The sequence below is a fragment of the Apis cerana genome, linkage group LG1 (assembly GCF_029169275.1).
Source record: "Apis cerana isolate GH-2021 linkage group LG1, AcerK_1.0, whole genome shotgun sequence".
NCBI lineage: Eukaryota > Metazoa > Arthropoda > Insecta > Hymenoptera > Apidae > Apis > Apis cerana.
In genome coordinates, this window is record NC_083852.1 from 4274607 (window position 1) to 4295767 (window position 21161).

The following is a 21161-nucleotide window of genomic DNA, read 5'->3' on the forward strand; positions in this document are numbered from 1 at the left end:
CACGATAATTATATATATACATATAACTTTAATTTTAATTCTTTCAGACTATCAAGAAGATATCCTAAGATAATTTTTATAGATACATTATAAACAAAGTTTTATTATATACAATATGATTTCTGAAAAAAAATGTTTAATTACCATTATGAATTGATGTGAATAGAGAATAAAAATAAAGAATTTTTTAAAAATTATTTTTCACTAATGAATATAGCGTTGAAAGTTACTATGAAACATAATATTCATTTGCAAAAAATATTTTTGAAAGTAACTCTCAACAGTTTTATTTTCAAATGTAATTATTTGTACTTTATTAATCGAACATTTTTCTATATATGTAAATTAGCAATGTAAACAATATTGTAACGATAATGTAACGATAATGTAAATAACATTGACAAAATAAAAAAAGATGTGAAAATCGTGAGAAACGAGGAAATGTAAATCATGTTTAAAAAGTTTCCCATTTTCTACCGAATATTCAACATGCTGGGAAAGAGTCCAAAACTTGCGGTTTCTCTTCAAACATTTTTCGAGAAATTTTCCAACGTTCAGGCGGAATTATCATGATAAAAGTGGTCGCAGAGACCTGTTCACATTCAAAATCGAGGGGATACATTGTCGCATACAGCCCTCGATACCTTATAAAAGAATACAAATTCGAAAAAGCAGTCTGACATGTCACTCGCATTGGTAACCACCTGCTGTGCAAACACGCACTGTTGTCAAAATCCGACCACACCATAACCGACTTTCTTTCTTGGATACCTTCACACGGAACACTTGAGTTTAAAGGGAACACTGATAAACCTGGCCTCGACCTAGTCTTGTATTGGCTGAAATATAAAGCATTTTGTAGTTCTAATTTGATGAAGTAGAAATATTTACGATTCTCAAATTTTTTTAACAGCAAGATCGTTATAAGATAATATTTATAACAGAATTTTAATATTTTATTAATACTATATATAAATGTTATTTCGTCTCTCAATAATGAAATATCATTAACATAAAAACTAACAATATTTAAATTGAAAATAGGAAAAAAATCTCGCAAATACAAAAATTTCATAAAAAAAGTTTCCAATACTAGTCGAGTTCATTAGCCAGTAATCGTATCGTTAACCTTCGTTAGCATATCCACGGCACGTCTGCGCGAATTCAAGGAATTGCTTCACAACCGGAAATTTCGCGAGATATTTATGTACAGGTAGTACAGAGGCCTGCAACTGTATCACTACGGTATAGTCCTGTAATTTTGGGATTTCCACTTTCAGAGAAGCATGGTAAAGTCGAAGAAGGAACAGGATGGAACGAGGGACTGGAAAGGAGTATATAGGCGACTATAGCAGCTTCCCCAATGTATCTCTCATCCTCGCGCTCTCAGCTTCCTGCTCTGTGATCTCAGCCCGTCTGAGTTTCATCCCTCTTCAAGTTAGCTAACAGCAGGATCCTGCACAATGTAGTCGTGATTGCAAATCCGCTCGTTATCATCAAAACTGCGCCCAACCTAACGAAACCCACCCTCTTGCCTCTTCTCTCTCTATCTACTTGATTTCTCTCTTTTCATCTTTCTTCTCTTCATCTCGCTTCAACCATTTCACTTTTGCGCTCTCTATCTTCTGTCACTCCTTTAACACGACCAAGTAAGTACTTTTTAGAAAGATTAAAAAGATTTTTCAATATTTTTCTCCTTGATCGAGAATTTGAAAGTCTATCTACATCTGTGCCTCTCAACAAAAGATATATGCTTTAAGATATAATTTAAAGCTTATAGATAGACTGTAATTTATAATTATTACTAAATAAATAATTATTGAAATATTATTATTGTTAATATAAATAATAAAAGAAACTTGAATTTAAAAAAAGAATCTGAAATTTCCAACATTCCTAATACAATATGAATCTAAAGATAATTTTATCACTAACATTAATTCTTTCATGGGGAACTTAAGAATTTTCGTTAGATTTGACTGCACTGGTGAGAATCAAGATAAACAGAGTACAATAGTTCAAATCGTAATAAGATCATTGGAACGTCGAAATCAGAAGTATAGGGAATGATTGATCTTCGAAAAAGAAAATTATGATATAATAAAAGAAATAGTTTTGATAGCGGATACTGATCATTCTTACTCACCTGTAATAGCATAGGATCATTTCGTCATTGGATGAGAATGTCATGAGTTTTCTTACCGTATCCCGAGGGATATGTCACGTTCGAAATGTTTTCATAGTTACAATACAACTTTCTTCGTGTCACTATGATAGATCGAAAAATGATTTCTCAACAGTTATATGGAACTTAAATAAAATTTGAACTTGGTTTATTTATGTTTGATATCTTTAAATATGACGTATAATTATAATTTTAAATATGAATAATAAATTTTGAAAATGAATATTATGAATACACGTTTGCATCTTTTTGAAAATGTCACTAATTACATCATAACCTCATAACCTCATTAAGAAGTTAAAATTTTTGTCAAATTCAGATAAAAAAAAATTCACATAGATTGTCAACTTTTATCGAAACATACTTTCAAACATTCTACATTACATGACACGTGTTAAATAAGATCATAATCTTCACTTTCTATTATTTATTCATCTCACTTATTAATCGTACTAACAATAGACATATATGCAAACCTTAACCTATCTTACATAGTACACGAGCACTACCTATCGTTGCTTTGACAAAGGAGGATCATCATTAATCCGAAACACAGTCGACACTGAATACGAGTACAAGTTTAAGCGCGTAGCATGCGCGCATCTCGTTTCGAATTTGTGGGATCTGTACGATCCCGAGATTTACGACAATATGTATGCATATACGTTTCCCATTCACACAATTCACCTAGGAACAAATCATTTCTGCAGAGTGTTCAAATGCTGTTGTACCCATTAATGATTCAGCTGAATTTCGTCTCGACACAGTGATAATGTTCGCGATAATTAGTCAAGAGAAAGACTAATACAATCTATAGATGCTGTAATATACTATACCACCAATACCGAATTTTTTTTCGTCGTCAATAGATTGACATTCTACATCAAGGCGTAGAGCATCCAATAATAATCGAACGAATCATCTTTTGCATGATTTCTTTGCATGATAAATAAAAATCACGATGGAAAAATAAAACAATTATTATTGATCATTATATAAAAATGTTTATACATTAAACATTTTTTTCAAAATTTGTCTTTTCGACGGATGACTATGCAATTGCTAGGGAATAATTAAGAGTTACATGAATGTTGGAAACACACCAGGAATCGATTTTGAAGATTTTTGAAGAATAAACAAAGAACATATTATATTACAGGTATAAAATAATTTTTAATTTTATTGTAATATAGATTTTTCGATATAGATTAGAATAAAATTCGTATTAAATATGAGTTTTAATAAAACGAAGTAAACGAAGTATGATTGAGGTTATGACAGGTGAAAAGTAATATTAGAAACATCTGTCTAAACATTAGATGCACAAATAAATTTAATAAAACATCTTTATCTTTTATATCTTATATATCTTTTATATCTATTATCTTAAAAATATCATTAAAAAATATCTTTATTGATTACATTTATGTTTTTAGATTACAATTAAAAATTTCATTATATTATACATGATTTATAAAACAAGTAAAAATTAAACAACGACGAATCGCGCGTAACGATATATCTATCTTCAATTCCCCTTTCTAAATTCAAAAAACGAAACCACTGATTCCACATCGTCATCATCGATACCGTCACACTCGAAATGATCGCGTGGGATTGCGATTCGAATGAATCGCGAAAGAAAATCGCAATCGTCGCCGCTCTCACCGACGTTCTCCTAATAAGAGGGTGTTCGGGGGTGTAAGTCTAATATTATGTAATAGGGGCCACGTGGCAGCCGTTCGGTCCCCCGGAATCGAATTCGGTCAGACCTCGGGTCTCCGCTGTGTCGATTGTCGTAGGAGAAAGGAAACGTAGCCGCCCGTATTCCGCATAGCTACGTTGGGTTTCATCCCTCTCGAGTCAACGTTCACAATGAACTGCACCCCGCGGCAGCGGCAGCCAGTATTCAGCCTTTAATCCGATTATTCCTTTCGAATCAACGAGCACCACGTTTCGTTCCCGGATCCGTGTGCCCACTTACCGAACCGATGTTCGACCTGCGCGCGTGTAATACGGGCGAGAAAGAAACGTGCCGCGCGGAAAAAATCCGTGTAATCGGTTACATCTCGATCAGAGAGACGAACCTTTCTTTTATTTACATTTCACCACGTAGGCTGGCTAGATTCGTTAGGATACGATTGCTTTTTCGAGCGAAAATTGTCGAATAGGATTTTTTTCGGATATCGAACCTATTAAGAATTTAAAGAAAAGTGAGGTTAAGATACTTACTACTTATCGTAAAATATTTTCGTAAAATATCGATATAAGTCGAAATTAGAGTATATATATTATAAATAGGTATTAATAGATATGTATTAATAGTTATAAATTCGAAATAATAATTTTAATATCAAAATGAATATGCATATATATACTATATATATATATATATATATGTATTATGTAATATATTTCTATATATTGATCCAATTCAGATTCTGATATCTTTGCAAGAATTTTTTTTAAAAATTATCAAATTATTTTCCTTTCTTTGACTAACATCATTTTATTCTTTTCAGTTTTCAAGGTTCAAGAACGATACCAAAATACTCCAATGCATTCCAATAGAAGTATAATAATCTCTCGAGTGACAATTAAATCACCCCTTCAATGACCATCGCGTTTCACCTTCGAATTGAGTCGTTCGTAAACGATCTTCCGCAGATCGGAGAAGGGAAATACACGACTATCGAGGATAAAATAAACGAAGCGATGCGAGCGTGTAATGGCAACGTGGGTCGCTCAAGAGGAAAGAAATCGGTTCGGCCGTGAAACCGCGTACGGTGAATTGGTATTTAAAAATATGCATGCCGACAGATGCGGTTTCCATGTCGCACGCTTCCACCGGCTCCCATAAATATGATAAGGCCCTATAAAGAGATATACGAGCCTATAAGCCGGTTTCACGTACCTACCAACTCGAGAAGATTCAACCGAGCTCGTACATTGCAAAATGAGGAGCAGAAACGAACGAATGGACCAAAGATTACGCGTTAACGTTCATTAATTAGAGGGTTAATCGGTAGTAAGCGAGATACAACGTAAGGACTCGGTGAAGATTTGGGATGAGGTCGGTGAATGGTATCGTGGTACACAACTTAAAAATAGTAAGTTACATGTCTATAGTGGTAAAAAAAATTAATTAAAATTACCCAATCCAAAAATTATGATTTTAATAAAAGTTCATACATAGCTGTACAGAATATAATATATAATAGATATATGAAGTAATTATATCTTTTGGAAGAATGTGAAATCAAAAGGTTTTAGCATTTTTTCATCTTTTTATAATTGTATAGTGTATAAGTGTATAATTTTATCCAGGAATTTTTTGCAACAGATGAAGTTCTAAATTCTGAATATTATAATTTAAAAGGAAACTGCAGCATAAAACTTTGAGCATTGATTTCACTTCTTTTCATAGTGATATTTTAATGATAATGATAAAAAGAAAGAAATTGTCCCATATATAAACTCATTATGCTTTAAAATTTAAATTTCATTCAGAAAGAAGCGTTCAAATACTTTCATGAGCCACTATAGACATATAATTCACTATTTTTAAACCGTGTATGTTTTCATCAGACTATAGATTTTTACCTCGTCGAGAGCACGTGAAGGGACGAACGCGAGAACGAAGGGATGTTCGCATCCCTCTCTCCTCCTCACCCTCGCACGTTTCGAACGGTAACAGGGCCTCGGTTGAATTTTCACGAAATCCATCGGCGGAAAAGTAAAATGGCCGTTGGCGTGCGTACGGCCGTTGATCGATAAAAGCGTCGCGACGCTGGGCGTGTCCGTCCGTGCAAGCCGCCTCCGCAACGCCCCGCGAACCGCCGCGAGATACTCTCACGAAAAGTTTACCCCGTGTCGTCGACAAACGGCGCAAGCTGCAAAAAGGCGAGGTCCTCCTGCTAACAAACTGCCGCCGTGTCCCCCTCATGTTCCTCTTCGACCTGTTTGTCGACCCCCTCCCCTTCTTCCTCGAAATAATCCTCCACGATCCGCCTTCTCGCGTCTTCCGCGAAACTCGGGGAAAAAATTTTTCCTTGTTGGAGGAGAAATCTTCCTTTCTGGAAACTTTGATTTTCGTTCGTGATTTAAAAAAGAAAAAGGAAATGTAACTTATCATTGAAATATTTATCATTACTTTCGTGACTTTGTTAATAAAATTAATATAACTGGTATAAATTTGGACATTCATGTAATTAAATGGAATGTACGGTTAATAGAAAGATATGAATGGTTTCAAGCTTCTTAATCTGGTCTTTTGTTTTTAAGATTAAGTAAAAAGAAGGATCTCTTTCTTCTTTTCATTTTTTCCTTTCCTTTCAGGTCCACTCTCTTTCATTGGACTTTGGTACTACGTAGTCGCGGAGACGATGGAGCATCCAGGACGAAGGAGCATAAATGGATTAGAAGGGTCCTGCCGGATGACTAAGTTTTAGCCAGGGCAGCGCCGGCGCCAAATCCAATTTGATCTTAACGTTAACTCGATCCCGCGTACGGTTACACGGTGAATTAAACGTCGTTGACAACGTGGAGGTAACCGAGGTCTCAAAAATACCCCCTTATGGATACCACGCCGATACAAGCCAACAAGTGGCGAACCGATCACTTTTTTCTTCCCAAAAATTTAAACTAATTACCTAACAAATATATTCTATTTTTTATAGTGCACGAATAATTAACGTGAGTCATATTTAAACTGTGTAATCACTATATAAGATACGTAACGATTCGTAGAATTTGTAAAAATTTCTAGAAAATTTACACTTTAAGGTAAAATCAAAAATAATTGAACATTCTTACTTATATATTTTATAATTCACAAAATCTTAATAGAATCATTATATTTGATTATTAATAATAATTACAATTTGAATTAAAACTTAACACACGATTCATCAAATTCATAAATTTTCAGATATCCTCATCTCAACGCATGGGATGTAACGAGATACAAATATTTATTGCCATCCATATCAATCAAGTTCCGACATCCATTTCAACAACCTTGTGGGACATCAAAGCGTTCCCCTGCTTCCGTATCGTGCTCCTTGATCATCCTCGTGCTCAAAGGAGAGCTCTGAAATCTCGATGGCGTATATACAGAAGCTCGCGTAATCGCTTCGAATCCGATTATGCATTAAAGATCCTGCCGCTGACTTCGCGATTTCGCGATGATCTTCGCGCTTTGTAAACGGCCAGGGATGTTCCATCTTTGCCACGTACCCAACTTGAAAAGTTGCTGGATCCCCACGACTTTCCGTTGGAAAGGACCAGAGCCACGGAAGATGATTACGGTGGAGGGTAGACTGGTAAAATTGGGGAGAACAAGGTGAATTCGGGTGGCTCGGGTCCGGTTTATCGAGCTGGAACAACAAGCGGCAATCAGGCATAACTCGATCATTTCATTCTTCTACGTCCGTGCTCCGCCCTCGATCTTCGTGGCCCTTCCTGTGTCGCCCCCGAACTGCTCGCGATACACACGCGTAGAGGACGATTCAAAAGTATGAGGATGAAGTGGAAATGGACGTTTGATAGACTTTGACTTGGCTAATTGGAATTTAATAATTTGTTTGATGAAAATAATATGCAAAGTACATCAGGTCATAATAGGAAAATATGAGAATAAAATTTTTCTTTGTTATTTATTTATATATTATATATATTATTATATATTATTTTAGGTGTGATGATAACATGCATAGAGGACGATTCAAAAGTATAAAATTGAAGTGGAAATGGACGTTTAATAAACTTTGGCTAATTGAAACTTAATAATTTATGTGATGAAGATAATATGCAAAGTACATCAGGCCATAATAGGAAAATATGAGAATAAAATTTTTCTTTGTTATTTATTTATATATTATATATATTATTATATATTATTTTAGGTGTGATGATAACATGCGTAGAGGATGATTCAAAAGTATAAAATTGAAATGGAAATGGACGTTTCGTTTGATAAAGTCTTGTAAGTACATTATGTCAGATTACAACAAAATATGAGAAATATGAGCTTATGAGTATGATGAAATGTGCAAGAGTATAAGATAATTCAAAATAATAAAAATGAAAATGTATAGTTTAATATATGATGCAATTATTCACATCAGATCATAACGAAAAATGAGACTAAAATTTTTCTTTATTACTTAGGTATGATAAGAAGACGATTCAAAAGTATACGATTGAAGCAGAAATGGATGTTTCCTATGGTGGAATTCCTATGGTCGTATGGAGAAATTAGTGAAACGTAGATATCAGATAGCAGATATCTTTGTGGAATATATAGTAAGATATTGTCGTTGTTCGTGTAGATAAAATAGTAGAACATAATTATCGTCATTAAGAGAAAATTTCGAATTGAATCAAAAGTATCTATATATGAATATGGAGATTTCAAAAGCTCAAATCGTGCTTTGTGATGAATTGACAAAGAGATGTCGTTACATCGACATTGTAAATAGATATTTGAAACTATCTATATACTCGTACTATATCTACAAGAAACAACATAGGCGATTGTGTTAAGATACCTTTGTAGAATCTCTCCCCTCGTTTCGCGGAATCTCGATGGAATCGCGAATCCTAAAACCAATCTGCTTCAGTTCGCACGTGTTTCGAATATAACTAACTCCTTTTCTAATAACAGAAAAGAAACACTGATAAACTTCTTATTTTTCCATAAAATGATCACAATTTTTGAAGTTACTTTTATCTAATGAGATGTTCAAAATTAAGACCATCATTATTAAGATTCAATTTTTAGGATTATTATTGAATAATTCCAATAATAACGTTACTTTCGATATTTCGAAATTATAAAATAAAATTCCAGAAATTAGAAAGAAAAAAATAAGTCGTATCCGAATGTAAAATTTGTATGCAGGTATTACGTTTGTACAGAGTGCATACTAGCTAAATATTATGCACCCCCGATAGTCGATTCGTCATTGGTCGATTCGGTGGCTGCATACCGCGCAGGCGGGTTATCAGAGAGGGAGGTAGGGGTGCAAACCCCTAATTTCTGGAACAATAATTTTAGTCATCGGCACGGTGGTCGATTTGCGAATCGCATTACGCCACGCTCAAAGGGCCAACGAGACTCGATTCTCTCTGTTAGTAAATTCTGTCGGTCGGTCGATTATTATTACTACTCGAAACAGGATGGCATATGTAATGGTCCAGGAATCGGAGTGGGCGGTCTGTTTTCATTGAAAGAAAGCTTACCTTTCTTCCTGCCATGTATTTGTGCCGGTTTAATGTACATAATCGATGAATCGAAAAAAGATTCAAAAGGGTTGAGGGTGAAGGCATTGCGGGTTTATTGTGAGGTTCGAACGGATATTTTTCTTAATTTTTAAATGCACGATGTCATTTGGCGAAAGACACGTAACATTTATTTTATGATGTTTCGGAATATACACAACTAGTAAAAATTTCCAAGTCATTAACGTGATCAAAAATTTGAAAAATTGAAAGAAATTTAGATTAATGAATCTTTCTTTCAATTTTTGATGAATTTTTCAATTTTTTTTCAAATTTGATTTCATTTTTCAATAAAATTTCAATGAAAATATTTGTTTTGTTAACAATAAATGATGAAATGCAATTTATCGATTTACCGTTATTTTATTAATAAAAAATATGATTTTTTTGTTAGGATACGAATACATTTAAAGTAAAAATTTTATCAAATAATAACTCATAATATAAAAAAAATATATTTGCATATATTTCTTAAATGTAAAAAAAGAAACAGATCAGAATTTAGATTTTTATTATATTTAAAACAATATTTAAGTAAACTCAAATGTATAATAAATACTAGCTTATAATTTTTTCTTGTAGGATCTTCCATTAATCTAAATCTTTTTCTTATATTGCAGATTTTTAAATAAAATTAAATGAACCATCGATAATAAAATCAAGGAAATATTCACTCAGCTTGGATTTGCAATGCGCCCCAGCTTTGCACCTTCCTGTACCGCACAACATTATTCGGTCCACTTGTCGGCACCCCTCGGCGTGGCAACCCTTACACAGCCACCCTTCCGTAATCCTGTTACCGAACACGACGGCTTCTACGCACCTACGCAATCGTCTACCTACCCTCTTTGTTCTTATAGCCTGGTAAAAAACAATGGATGACACGGATCACGATTCAGCGATCGTCGAAACTAACTAAAAAACAATCTTCCATATTTGAGATTTCTTCTTTACCTTTCTTTTCTTTAATTTTTTGAAAAGTAAAAAAGGTATGCAATACTTTATAAATATTATTAACAGATAATTAATAATAATAAAATTATAAATAATATAAATCTCACATGTTAAATTATTACAGATATTTTCTCAAATCTATAAGAAGAATAAAAAAAAGAAGAATCTTATGAATTGTAATAGAAAGTTAATGAAGAAACGATCGGTAGAGAAGAAACATCAAAGAGACCAGTGGAATTGGAAATTGCATGCAAATCACAAGGAAAGAAGGAGTTTATTTCTTCCTTTATCTTGCCTTTAGCTCCCTTCATTTCCGATCGCTTCCTTCCTTCCTGTCAAACCATCCTCGTAGCCGCAAATTAGCCGCCAACGTCCAAAAGAAAGTTAAAAGAGGGTTTGTTCGCCACAGCCATTTACATTTACAACCCCAATGCTTCGTCTTGCAATCATCTGTGTCTATCTCTTTTTATACTGTTCATTCTAACTGCGGAAATTCGTGATCGATCGACCGTATCGACTGGTATTTTTCCACCATGATAATTATTGTCTCCCAAACGACAAGGTAATTTGCATGAATTTACATCTCGATTTTTCCTTTCAGCAGTGATGAATTTGCTTGAAAGTTCGATACGATGCAAAAATAATTATATTTATTCATTTGTTTTATCATATAATTATTATATATCATGCTTCATCAAAATAATTATATTTATTCATTTATTTGTTTTATCATACAAAGAGAGAATAAAAAGTAAGAGTGTATGCGTGAAATTAAAGTTAAATAGTGATTGAAATATGTGTCATGCAGTTTTATACTGTATTCTTTAATTTGTATGCATTTAATTTATCTCTGTGTTTTTGCGGAATAATTCAATAATATTAAAGAATTGGTAAATTACAAGCTATGAATTATCGAGAGAGAATTTTAGAATTATTGAAGTATGGTATTAATATTTCTATGGTATCTGTATTGGAATATTTCTATTAATATTTTATTTTTTATTTTATTTTCTTTTCTTTTATATTTCTTTCAACTTCCTAAATTTTATTGCACTATTGAAACAATATATATATAACTACTTATATAGTTTCTATCATAATATATTAACATTACTTCGACATCTAATTATTATTACCACATGAAAACATATCCGAATTGATAATTCAAATAACACCAGTAGCAATAATTTTATGTCTCAATTACATAACTAAAGATACCAAACTATATCGTACCCCTATTATTACAGTTGTAACTCTTAATCCTCTCATGGGGATGGTCATGCTACCACCCCAGTACCATCGTAATCCCGTAAAAATGTAAATTTCTCGTGACCCCATACTCATCGCACCGACAGAAGTTGTTTGTGATTCGTCTGTGTGTGCCGCTTCCGATGCGTCGAATCGTAGAGAGCGTAGTTAGAACGCATTACAACGCGCATGTAATGCGCTACCCACGGGCAAATATTCACAGATGCGAGAGCCGGGAAAATTCGGCTTTGCGCCGCTCTCGCGCCGCCTAACAGGATTTATTTGTATCCACGTGCGCGTACCGTTCCGCGTTTCCAACTTCTCTTTCTCTCTTACTCTTTCATAGTCTTTCTCGTTGTCTCTCTCATGTGCCAATAGAGGAACAGTACATATGTATACACGTATGTAAGCATAGTCGGTATATAGGAGAACGGCGAGAGAAAGAGACGAGTTAGACTAACTAACGGACTACCAGTTCATTAGAGATCGCTAAACTTTAGGGTGCACTGAAAAGGGTGAGTATTTCGTTATTGCCGACCAACGTGTGTTTTATACCAGTCCAATGCTAATAAAGATGAGTCTTTAAGAGGATTTTTCCTTCACGACCACTATTTTAATGCGACATATGTGAAAAAATTCTAATAAACAAGAAAAGAAAAATAAAACAAGTAAAGTTTGATGCAAAAAAGTAAAAATAAGATTATAATCTTATGTCTTAAATAATTAGATAAATAAAAAAAAATTAAATAAATGAAATTATTTTAATGCTAAGAATTTTCATAACCTTTATAAAAATTGTCAATCATTGTCAAAAACATATTGATCCTGTTATCTCATTAAAAGTTTTAGATTTGGTTAAAAAATTTTTAACAAATTTTCAATTATAGTTTTTTAATTCTGAAATAATTGTCTTTACTTTATATATGAACATCTATTTATATGAACATTTTTTTCGCTTTAATCGTATATGCATCACTTGACATTATCATCATTCAAAAGAAGTTTTCATTTTTTGGAAGGTACGCAATTATTACATCGATCAATTCGTTTCATGAAGAATATACGATATACGATTATACTGACATGCGTTTAAGATTAAGATTAAAGCTACTATGAAAAAATGAAACAAAAAAAAAACAGAACACTCGCTCTTTGAATATCAATTTTTGTGATAATGTATCGCGGAAATGAGTAAGTTAATTAGAAATATTATTTAATTCAATTTAATTTTTTTTATAAATAGTTAATAAATAGCCAATTCTATTTCATCATTGTATTCAAAACTTTAAAATTTTCAATAAAATTTCATACTTTTATAACCTCAAAAAAAGTATTCGATTTCCAACAGATTCTAATTTCATAATTTAAAAAATATTTTTCAGAAATTTTATATAATATTATATATATATTATATACATATCTATATAATAATTTTCCATACGATAGTTCTATTCATATATTTATCGTAAGTATTTGGCAGACGGAAATGAATATTACATTGTGCAAAAAAGATCAATGACGATGAGACTAAATGATATCTCATACCTTTCACAGTTCGATTTCCTTCAGACGAAGGAGGAGAAAAAGAAAAAGGGGAAGAAGAAGCAACGGTTGTCGGTGTAGATGTCTATCGATCGCTGATAATCTATGATCGAGACATCTGATGGCAGCAAGTTATGTAATGGGACGACAAGCAGGAAATAAAATCGACTTGTAATGTCATGACGCATCTTGCGGCGAAGCTAAAGTCACGCACAATACACGAAACGACAGGTAGATACGAGCATACATTCACCGACATAAATAAACGATTAAGATCTTCGATGCGACGGTATCAAACCGATCGACAATAGTGGACCACCAATGAGCCGATCGTCGATCAACAATATATTCCTTCCGGTCGAATCTTGATGATAGCATTCATACTAATCTTTATAAGTAGATACATCTTTTATATTAGATATAATTTGAATCAATTATTCTAATAATCGTCTATATTTATTGTTAATTTTTCATTGGAAATTGCCTATTTACGTTGAAAATTAATTAAATGAAAATATTAGATTTTACTATTTTATTATTTCTAAAAAAAGCTATTGAAATGGAATTATTATTAAGATTGTTTCTTAATTTTATTAGATTTTTATTATTATTATTATTATTATTATTATTTATTAGATAATATTAATCTTAGAAGAAATCAGAATTGAAGAGATTGAAATATACAACGTGCGAACATGTACGATATCTTCGAAGCTGGATTTCTCAGTGCTATGAAGTTGACGAATGTGCTAAGATCACTCAAGTGACTGGCAGATTGTTCGCTAGCATTCTCAGCGGTGGTCCACGCTTACCACAGTTTCAATCGATAGATTCTGATCTTAAACGAACGCTTCGCCACGCCTTTCGCAAAATAAGATTTCTAGCTGATCCTGATTCGAACTTCGATATAGTCCAAGTTTGCGATTAAACGATTTATTGCGACTTGTACATCTCTGTTTAATAACTCAATATGTGTGTACAATCATGAATAGTATTTATGTAATTACATATATCTATATATGTATGTGTAGCATATGAATATGTTGGAACGTTTACATTAACACAATACGTTTATAGAAATATTTTATATTTGATATAAATATATTTTAATATAAAATATTACATTAATATAAAAATAATTTTATATTTAATTTGCAAGAATTTTTTAGAACGAAAATTATAATTAATTAGTTTTATTTATAAATTTATTTATATGATATATAAGTTTATATATATATTATTATACTATTATATATTAAATAATATTATTTATATGATAATAAAATAATCTAATTTTTTTTTAATTTCTAAATTCCTGCAATTTTTAATCTTGTACATGTTCATGTTAAACATTATTTAACAATAAAAAAAAAGATAAGGTTTTTTAATATAAATGAAAGCTTCCGTGATGAGGATGATATCATGGCGGCTGTTCTACTGATTTTTTAACGATCTCATTCTCGATCGTAAAATTCACTATCTCTGATTAACCAAAAGCCCCGACCATAAGGGTAGCAGAATTGTTTCAAAGCGACAAAGTAAAAATTCTGTTTTAATGACGAGGGCGTGTTTACGATAGACAATGTCTCTTAGTTTTTGTTTAAAGGTTAGACATTTGAGATGGCGGTGTTCTTGATCAAACTTTGATTATCTCTTTTTCTTTTTCTAATATACGAAAAAATCAGTTATTAGCACGAATATTTCGCAACGATCTTTATGATGATCTCTGAAATTATAAATCAAGCAATCAACTGCTATAAAAGTCCACCTACGTACTTTTTTCCGCTATCAAATGATGAATTTTTCGTTATTATCTTTTTTTTTCTTTTTTGAAAAATGTAACAATAAAGATGTAAAAAAATATAGAATTTTGAAATAAATCGATGAAATTATTTTTCTGTTGATTTATTGTTTTGAAATTATAGGTTATAGCAATGGGAATGTATTTGGAAAAGGATCATGTTAAAAAATTTACGCTTTATATGAAAAAAAAGATCAATAATTTCTCAATCTATAAATCGCAACATAACATGCCGAGTTAAGCAGTAAAAAAAATTGAAAAACATTGCAAAAAATTACAATATCAAAGATAAAAAAAATTGAAAATAACTTTTGAAATCATACAATATATATAGAAAAAAAAGATTTTTCTCTTTTGCTATAATATAATAATAAGAATAATAAGAAATTTAGATAGTCTATTTTGTATAAATATCCTTCCTCTCAATACCAGCAATCCTCAAAATGTCGTGTCGCGATTGCGATTCGTCATGGTAACTTTTTTCCGCCCGGCGCGGACGGGTCGAGCGAAGACGATTGTCGCACCAACAAAATACACGAGTGGCCGGGGTCCAGGTGAAAAGAAATCAGGACCAGTCCGGAGCCTGTGCATTGTCGCGGCTAGAACCGACGTGTACGCTATATATAATCGAGAAGTTTAAGAGTACAATACCGCATAAATCAGCGATCATCGCGTAGCCTTGCGCATGGCCAATTCACGCAGACACTCGTGTGGGCGTGTTACCGCACGCGCGACCCGAATCCGACCCGAATCGCGTACCTTATCGCCGATTTTCCGTTCTTTACGAGCCTTGATAACCGAAGTAAGCCAGATTGCATGCGATACAGACGACCGATTATGATTTAATGGAGTAGCCAAAAGCTACGTTGCGGCGCTGCAATCGCGGAATTTGATGGATATAAATGTTCGAACAAATGAGAATTTTGGTCGATAGATTTATAAGAAATGAAGATTTATATTCATAAGATAAATATAAAAGAAATTGGAATTATAAAAATTGATTTAAATCAATTTAATATATATAAGTTAACCTACATAAGAAAAAATAATTTTCTACTTGTAAATTTTATCTATTACTGTAAATCTTCATAAATAATTGATTTATTCAATCATTTAATCACTTTTTGAGCTCTATATAACTTAAAAAGAAAACTACGAGATTTTTAATATATACCCTTATGTCTATGTTTTAATCTGTAAAAAAAATTCAATCAGAATTATAATCTTTTCAATTGTTTTGCAACAAAATATATACATATAAATATATATATGTATATTACGAAAATACTCATATTCTATGAATATACGATATTATCATATTATGCATGTAAACAAATAGACGTGAATCTAGATCGCAAATGATGGAAACGTATTCTGATTTGTATTCACTGGTCGTGCAAGCCCAATCATTCTATTTGCGAGTGGATGAGACGAAATGAAATCCAGAAATTTGGCTTATTCTACCCGCGAACGCGTCAGCTTTATAACTTTCATTAATAATCATTCGGTTTCTCTTTGGATAAAGTAATGAATATCTGATAAATTTGTACTTGCCATGAATTTTCTATATATTTTTCAGAAGAAATTTTAGATAACAGTAGGAATCAAATGTATTTTATAAATTTTAAATTACATAGACAATAAATAATTGTGAATTAATATTTTTTTATATTTTATATATTTTTTTAGTTATTTTTTTAGTATTAAATTTGTATAATTTTTCATTAAGATTATATGATATTGATTCTGTCTTGTATTCGATAAAATTAATTAATTTGAATATTGTTATACGTTTTTTAGGAATGCTTTAAAAACAAACAAAAAAAATAGATTCGACAAATGAATATTCAATAGTGTTAATTTTTGATAAAATGATTTAAAATTTTTTTTTATTTCTTTGTTATTGAATCGAAGTTTTTGTTTTATGAATTTTTGTTTTTTAAATTTCATTGTAATCATCAAATCATTAAAATATTAAAACTTGTATTATATCAGATATACTAAAATATTTGCTATAACATATTATGTTTTGTAAGATTGCTCAGAGATACATTAGCTGAAAATATAATATTTTTATTTTTTAAATTAAGATAGATAAAAGTTAAGATAGATTGTAATTCTGAAAGAAAAATAATAAAAGTTATTCTTTACCTGAGATAAATTATTTTATCTATGATCACATATGTCAAAATCAAACACAAGAATAGTGAGAAAAGGACAGAGATACGATAAAAATATTGAAATCAGCGCCATCTCTAGAGTGCCGTAAATGAAACTTATAAAGAAAGGATAGAAAATAATAGAAAAAGATAAAAATAAAGTAAGAATTGATTACTAACGTCATCTTTTAAACACCAAAGATACTTTTTTAAAATCAAGTTAATATAGAGAATTCAAAAGATGGCGTTAATACTCAATTCTATTTAAAAAGAAACTTATTTTAAAAATGCACTTAAAAGATGGCACTGTTAGTTAATTCTTATATTTCTATCCTTTTCCAATTATTTGTTTTTTTGTCTACATTTATGTTTAATTTGCGGCATTCTAGAGATGGCGTTGATATCAATATTTTTATTCTCTCTGTCCTCTTTCTAATATTCTCTCTCCTTGTCTACAAAATTTATATACTCAGAAGACCAATCTAATAACTGAGTAATTACTTAGAGATCTTAAACTTTTTATATAAAAAAAAAAAAAAAAGATTTGTTTTTTATTTACTGCATATATTCATTATTCAAATGCAATATAAAAATGATAAGAAATTTGGTTTCAAATATTGTAAATAAATAATAAATATATGGTGCTAATGTGCTTAAATCAAGTATAATAAAGAACAAGATTCAATTAATTATAATATTACTAAAATAATGAATAATTTATTATAAATTTTTCTTTTTCATATTTTAAAGTATATATTAAAATTAATAATTTATTTTTGAAAAAATTTAATCACTAAAAATTAAATCACTAATAATAATTATGTTCTAACCTCATAGTTACGTTAAATTTTCACTAAATACTTAACATCTACGTATATTTCACGAATAATTATTACGGATATGGCATCAATTTTAAAGACTTTTAATGGAATTCAACTATTCAATAAATGTTTGAAACAGAGGTATTGCTTAATAATTATATATAATTAATAAATTTAGTTTATTGTATATTTAAATTTTCAAAAAATAAATTGATTATTTATTCAAATAGTTATTTCTATTAATATGTTTATTTTAGTATTGATAAAATATATATTCCAAATCGTGGTAAAAGATTGAATCCTCCACCAAAGAAACGTCATCCAGAATGGCTTCCAAGACCAACACGTGTAGTATGTATTTTAAAAAATAAAAATAAGATTTAATTTTTTAATATTTTTCAAGAATTTTATATAAATATTATTATGTAATATTGTTTATATTAGTTATATAATGAAGAACTTACTTCAGAAAATAAAGAATTTCTCTCAGAAATTGTTTCATCCACTAAAGGATTACTCAATAACAATATATCTCCATTAAATAAAGAAATAATTCAATCAAATGTAACATGGACTCCAAGTTCTAAACGTACTGGTTTAATTGGCAAAAAGATAGGAGTATATCCAATGTGGTTAAAAAATGGAAAAAAAGTATTAACTACTCTAATACAGGTATTATCATATAAAATATTATAATAAAATATTGAATTTTATATAATCTTATATAGAAATTCTCCATTTCTTAATAGATTGTAGATAATGAAGTTGTAAAATATATACCACCAGAAGAATATAAACCAGTTAAACCTATTAGATCTAAAGTTAAAGTAAAAAATGGCTGTCTTGTATTAGGTGCTATAAATATTGATCCACAATTAGTGAGTTGTAGTTTATCTTTTATAATGTTTATTCATTATTTTACAAAAATAAAATTTGTATTATTAATTTTTACAGCTTACCAAAGAATATTATGGAATATTTAATGCAGCAGGAGTTACACCAAAAAAAATATTAATGAGATTTACAATTTCACCAAATGCTGTTCTCCAACCAGGAACTCCTTTATATGCAACTCATTTTAAACCAGGAGAATTTATTGATATTCGTGGAAAAACGTAATTCTTTTATCAATATTTGTAAAATCAAAATCTGAGATTAATCTGAGATAAATTTGAAATATTTAATAATCAATCATAATAATCTTTATAAATATAGAATAGATCGTGGCTTTCAAGGTGTTATGAAAAGATGGGGCTTTAAAGGTATGCCTGCTTCTCATGGTGTAACTAAAACACATAGAAGACCAGGCAATATAGGTTCGGGAAGTGCATTGGCTAGGGTAATGCCAGGTACTAAAATGCCTGGACACATGGGAAATCGTTGGCGTATTCTTAAAGGTGTAAAGGTAATTTATAATTATATTTTTTTATGGAGAAAGGATTTTAAATTACTTTTACTTTGATTATATCTGATTGATATCTTACACAGATTAATAAATTTTTATTTTTTCTTTTGCAAACATAATCATTTAAAAAAATCAGCATATAATTTTATATTATATGAATTCTTATAAAATAATATATTTTTTCATGAGTTATATTTTTTCTTAATTTTTTTTTTATTTTATTTATTTTATTTATATTTATGATAAATTATAAAAGTTAAAAAATGAACTAAAAAAATAATTCATTCTCATTCATTTTCAAAAATGTATGAAATAAGCAAAAGAAGTCAATATAGTTTAATCTTTTTTCTTATTATTTTTTTATGTATAACAATATATTAAAAAGTACAATTAAATTTCTATTTTTCAATAGAATCACGTAATTTGTTTTAGCATTTCCAATTCATTAATTAGATTGAATAAGTAATTTATTAATATAGTAACTGTATCAAATTATTATAATATTTATACATAATATATTTTATATATGAACACTATTTGTTGTAAATATTTTTTTTCAAGTTTTATACAAAGATAATGAATATTTATTTTTTGTATAGAATTTTACAAAAAAAGTATTTGAAGGGTTGAGGATCAATATAACTACAAAAATCTATTTAATTTCTTCATTCATCTGTAATAATTGTTAAAAATTATGCATAACATGTATAACATTTCAGTTAATTTTTTTTATACAATTCGTATTTAAATGAAAATGAAATATTTTTTCCATATAAAATAAGATATATTAAATTCTGAAATGTTTACATGAAATACTAGAACATTTAAATATTTATGATGAAACATTTGAAGATCTCTTTACATTATTAAACAATTACAAAATATTAATTTAAATGTATATTACTTTTGAAAGGAAGATATTATACAGCAATGACATTCTAAAATTATTTTACAACAACTAACAAGAAACATATATTCACAATTTATAAAACTTATATTATTCATTTATTATTTATTTAAAAATTATAGATTGTAATTATAGATTGAATCATATAGAAATTTTCAAGAATGATAAATTAGTAATACATCAAACAATTCATTAATGAGACACATAATAATTATTCCTCCTAATATTCTACAAACAAACAAAAATTCTAATTATAATTTCATTTAAATATGTAAAATTAATACAAAAACAAAATTATTTTTTTGTAGCTTTTTGACCATTATATGTGACTACATATAGTTTTTTCCATTAAGTAAAATAAAAATTTTTAATTAATAAAAATCATGAAATAAAAAAATCTTAATTTCATATAATTGCAACAGCGAATTAGCAGTAATTATAAATCGTTGTTAAGATTCAATTTTTAAAAAAAATTATAAATAAAATAATAAATAATTTCAACAATATAATATATTGAAAGATTATTAACAATATTATTAAAAATGATTTCAAATCATTATCGAACTTTTGTATGTATGTTGCAGATACTACGAATAAACACTAAATATAATGTAATTTGGGTATTAGCTCAAAACGTACCAGGAGAGCTAAATACTATGTGCTATTTATACGATACGATTTTACCTACTAAAAAAAGTACTTCGCCATATTTTCCTACATATTTGCCAAATGAAAGTGAACTACCTGAAAATCTTTATGCAGATGATGTTCATCCATTTGAGAATCCTACAATTGAATTCCAATCAGAATCATAATTGTAATAATGTAATAAATAAAAAAAATACTTTATAAGAA

At 29.8% G+C, this 21161-nt stretch overlaps 1 protein-coding gene and 2 long non-coding RNA genes across 4 annotated transcripts; 2 read left to right on the forward strand and 1 right to left on the reverse strand.

Moving 5' to 3' along the window:
* Positions 1 to 391: 391 nt before the first annotated feature.
* On the reverse strand, positions 392 to 2402 carry LOC114577116 (uncharacterized). The gene is made up of 3 exons (XR_003696918.2): positions 2147 to 2402; positions 1130 to 1634; positions 392 to 839 (listed from the first exon to the last, which is right to left on the reverse strand). It is a non-coding gene; the product is annotated as an uncharacterized LOC114577116 (long non-coding RNA).
* Positions 2403 to 3622: 1220 nt separating this feature from the next.
* Positions 3623 to 11191, forward strand: LOC107994751 (uncharacterized). Its single transcript, XR_009830767.1, has 9 exons — positions 3623 to 4398; positions 4708 to 4966; positions 6524 to 6733; positions 7116 to 7800; positions 7882 to 8001; positions 8092 to 8171; positions 8357 to 8491; positions 10090 to 10458; positions 10548 to 11191. It is a non-coding gene; the product is annotated as an uncharacterized LOC107994751 (long non-coding RNA).
* A 6369-nt stretch (positions 11192 to 17560) lies between these two features.
* On the forward strand, positions 17561 to 21161 carry LOC107994942 (large ribosomal subunit protein uL3m). 2 transcript variants are annotated; one of them, XM_017052123.3, is made up of 8 exons: positions 17561 to 17922; positions 18011 to 18135; positions 18252 to 18345; positions 18439 to 18666; positions 18744 to 18872; positions 18949 to 19109; positions 19210 to 19399; positions 20891 to 21161. In XM_017052123.3, exons 2-8 carry the CDS (start codon positions 18074 to 18076, stop codon positions 21119 to 21121), a joined length of 1095 nt encoding a protein of 364 aa, XP_016907612.1. In that variant the 5' UTR covers positions 17561 to 17922; positions 18011 to 18073; the 3' UTR covers positions 21122 to 21161. The 2 variants fall into 2 exon arrangements, with proteins under 2 accessions (XP_016907612.1, XP_028521008.1); XM_028665207.2 differs by lacking the exon at positions 17561 to 17922 and having other exon boundaries at positions 17949 to 18135.